Raw genomic sequence first — 3,338 nt, 5'->3', positions numbered from 1 at the left:
ACTCGCATTTTGCATTAAGAAACTGGAAAACCTGTCGCGACAAGGCCCAAGTACAGACGTTACCTATTCCACTGGGCAACGCGGGAAAAGGCTGAGCTTGAAATCCTTAGCAAACTAATTCGTAGTTCTACGCCCTCCTTTGACCAAACCGAGGCCCAGAGACCAAACGGCTGGGGTCACACAACCGGCAGGGAACTAACTGGTGGCACCGCGAGTACCTGCCTTTGGTCCGGTCCTTTAAGGGCCGGTAAAGCCGAACGCCCGGGCAGGGAGGGCGGGGCGCCGCCTTCCGGAGGCATCCGCTTCCGGTCCTTCCCGAGACGCCCGGCGGTCCGGTGTTCAGAAAGCAGCCAGACTTTATGGCGTTTTCCTCACACCGGGACATTAAAGTCACAGGCTCCTAATTTCCGACCTGACTCACACCAGACCCAAGCTCTAGAGAGGTGCGCTCAGAGGATTCGGGTCCCGACCACCGCACCCAGGGCTCCTGAAGCAAGCCTTTCGGGGACCGAGAACGACGGGGTACAGGAACCGACTGGGCCGAGCCGGTCCCCCTTAGGAGCACACATCACCTTCCCGTCGGTCCTGGCATAGCGCCGCCCGTGTCCGGGGTAGATCTTGTACCCACTGAAGCTGCAGAGCTCGACCCTGCAACGAAAGCGAAAGCGCATCAGGGAGGGTGTCGACGGCGGGGGCAGGCCATGTGCGGGCCGCCGGAGAGGCCATCCACCCGAGATGGAGAAGGATTGGGACCAAGGCCCTCGCTTACTTCATGGCTGCGGCCGCCGGAGAGCAGGAAAGAGGGTGAAGAGGAGGAGAGGATCATGGGAAGGACGTCATGAGCGCAATCTCCTCCCCAATTCCCGGGCCTAACCGGCGCTCGGTGATGACGTCACGCTCAGGCGCGGCCGGGCCTTGGAGGCGGGGCCGCCTTTCCTCCGAGGAGTGAATGCTGGGGGAGGCGGCGGGGCTCCGGGGCTGAGAGGGCGCAGTGCCGGGGCGGGTTTCGGAGTCTCTCTCCTGCGGGCCAGTGTGGCTGGGTGGGCGGAGCGTGGTCCCGGGAGGTGGGGGAGGTTCACATGCCTGGGTTTCGGGGTTTGGGGCTTGATCCCCCGGGGGACCTGTAGGAGGCAGCTCATCCATGTTTCTCTCACATCCATGTTTCTCTCTCTCTCAAATCAATAAAAACATTTTTTAAAAAAAGAAATGACAGATATTCCCAGAAGCATTGTACATAGTGTCATAAAGCACAAGTTTACAACACCCGCCATAACTTTTCCCTGACTTTATCGTTACACTTGCTTATCGGCAAAAGGCGCAGCTGTATTCCATTCTCTATTTATTTATGGAGCAATTCTGATCCAAGGCCGGTGCTCTTCTCAGCTCTGTCTGCCTCCTGTCTACCTTCTCTTCACTGCGACTTCCCTTTATGCATCCATACTTCACCTGCTGCACGAAATTCCTGTGGCCGCTATTACCCATGACTACAAAACTGGTAGCTAAAAAATTGGAAATGCATTTCAGTTCTGGAGGCCAGAGGTCTACATCGGTATCACTGGACTGAACGCCAGGCCCCTGTGCTCCCTCCTTGGCTCCGGGGCAGAAGGTGTTCCTTGCTGCGCCAGTTCCCACCCAGACAAACGCTCTCCAATTCCGAACCCACAGAACCTGTGAGACCGTAACTGAGTATTGTTTCTAAGCCACTGTGTTTTGGGAGTAATTTGTTAACATAGCAATGGGTAATGCAGCTGGTGAGGCCGTGGTGAAAGCGGGGACTCGGTGAACAGCAGTACCACTTGTCTTAGGCACAGACGAGGAGGAGGCGTGTTTGTGGGGGAAAGGGTCGTTGTGGCAAGACTCAGCTTAAGATGCCACAGGACGTTAAGGTGGAGCCGTGGGGTGGAAGTTAAACAAGATCAGAAGGGTGTTGGGAACAGGTTATATTTTGGAGTCACGAACCTACAGGAATAGATAGTAGAACATGTGGGAAAACATCACCTTGTGCCACAGGCTGGCTGCTCTGGCAGCATTTACTGAGACTGGATTTAGGGTGCAAGGTATTTACTAGGGATCCGTCCTGTGAAAGGGGAAGGAAACAGTATCAGGCAGAAAGAAAATACTTCGCGGCCCAACAGAACCCCAGCCAGCCGGCCAGGAGCCTGAACAGTTGCTGCCTGTCAGTAACTTCGGGCCAAATGACCGGCCTCTGCACACCCAAGCTCAGTCACCAGAGGTGCTGGCCGAGCCATGACCTAAGGGAGTGGTTCTCAGCAGCCAGCCAGACCCTGTGACAGCTGGAGCTGCTGCTGGCCACGGGCCTGACAGGGGGCAAGCCCTGCCTGAAGAGGGCTCTGGACTGCGCATCTCTGTGCACCACCCCTGGGAACCAGTACTTGCGTTCTGAGTGGTTTCTTCCTTTAACTCTCTCCCCTCAGGTACAGGCGGTGTCTTGCCTTTTCACACTCTGCCACCTGAGGTCCCGCAGGCTGGTCAACCCCAAGACTCAGGCCGTGACTTCAAGGAGGCCTTGGAGAGCGATGGCCAGTAACTAGGTGAGGAAATGACAGGTTTAATAGTTTACGGCTTTAGAAATTATGAAGCTTTCTTTAAAATTATGAAGCTTTAAGGAGGGCCATGGTGGCTGCCAGCGTGGGATTGAGTGAAGGGCTGCCTACCTTCTAGGTCAGGGGCGGGCAAACTTTTTCACTCGAGGGCCACAATGGGTTCTTAAACTGGACCAGAGGGCTGGAACAAAAGCATGGATGGAGTGTTTTTGTGAACTAATATAAATTCAAAGTAAACATCATTACATAAAAGGGTACGGTCTTTTTTTAATTTCAATAGTTTTATTCAACGGGCTGGATCCGGCCCGCGGGCCGTAGTTTGCCCATGGCTGCTATAGACACTATTTCTTGCCTGCAGCAACACATTATTTTTATTAATCCCAAATCCAGATTTATTGCATCAGAACGCTCATTGGTCTTGACGGTTCACTTGCCTTTTTTGAGTCTTAGTGAGGGAGTTTGCCCAGAATGTCTCATCCTATAAATGTTACTGATATCTATTTCTCTGCTTCCTTTCTGTTTTTCTTCTCAGTCCCGCCCAGATTGAACCTGGATCTATTTTTTCTGAATCTACCAATAGAACAAACAGTGAATGCCTCAGTTTGGCTGCTTTATCCAATGGAGCTTCCAGAAGTTGCCGCAATTGCATTTTCACCCAGACCCTCCTCCCAAAAACATTATTTGGGGTTAAATATGCTGTATTCAGGCTGGGTCTCTTTTGCTGACTTTAATAACAAACAGTTCCAGGAATGTCCCTGGTTTGGTTGTTTTTCA

At 53.1% G+C, this 3,338-nt stretch overlaps 1 protein-coding gene across 1 annotated transcript in view; it reads right to left on the bottom strand.

Moving 5' to 3' along the window:
- Window positions 1-880, bottom strand: part of RPL24 (ribosomal protein L24) — a 4,201-nt gene extending 3,321 nt beyond the window's left edge. The window contains 3 exon segments of the mRNA XM_006779370.2: window positions 2-31; window positions 573-648; window positions 770-880. Of these exon segments, the coding sequence (XP_006779433.1) occupies window positions 2-31; window positions 573-648; window positions 770-774 (111 nt within the window). The 5' untranslated portion in view covers window positions 775-880.
- Window positions 881-3,338: the final 2,458 nt, after the last annotated feature.

Source organism: Myotis davidii, unplaced genomic scaffold, assembly GCF_000327345.1.
Source record: "Myotis davidii unplaced genomic scaffold, ASM32734v1 scaffold48, whole genome shotgun sequence".
Classification (NCBI taxonomy): domain Eukaryota; kingdom Metazoa; phylum Chordata; class Mammalia; order Chiroptera; family Vespertilionidae; genus Myotis; species Myotis davidii.
Note: the sequence above shows the minus strand (reverse complement) of the source record. Positions and strands in the feature narration are given on the sequence as shown.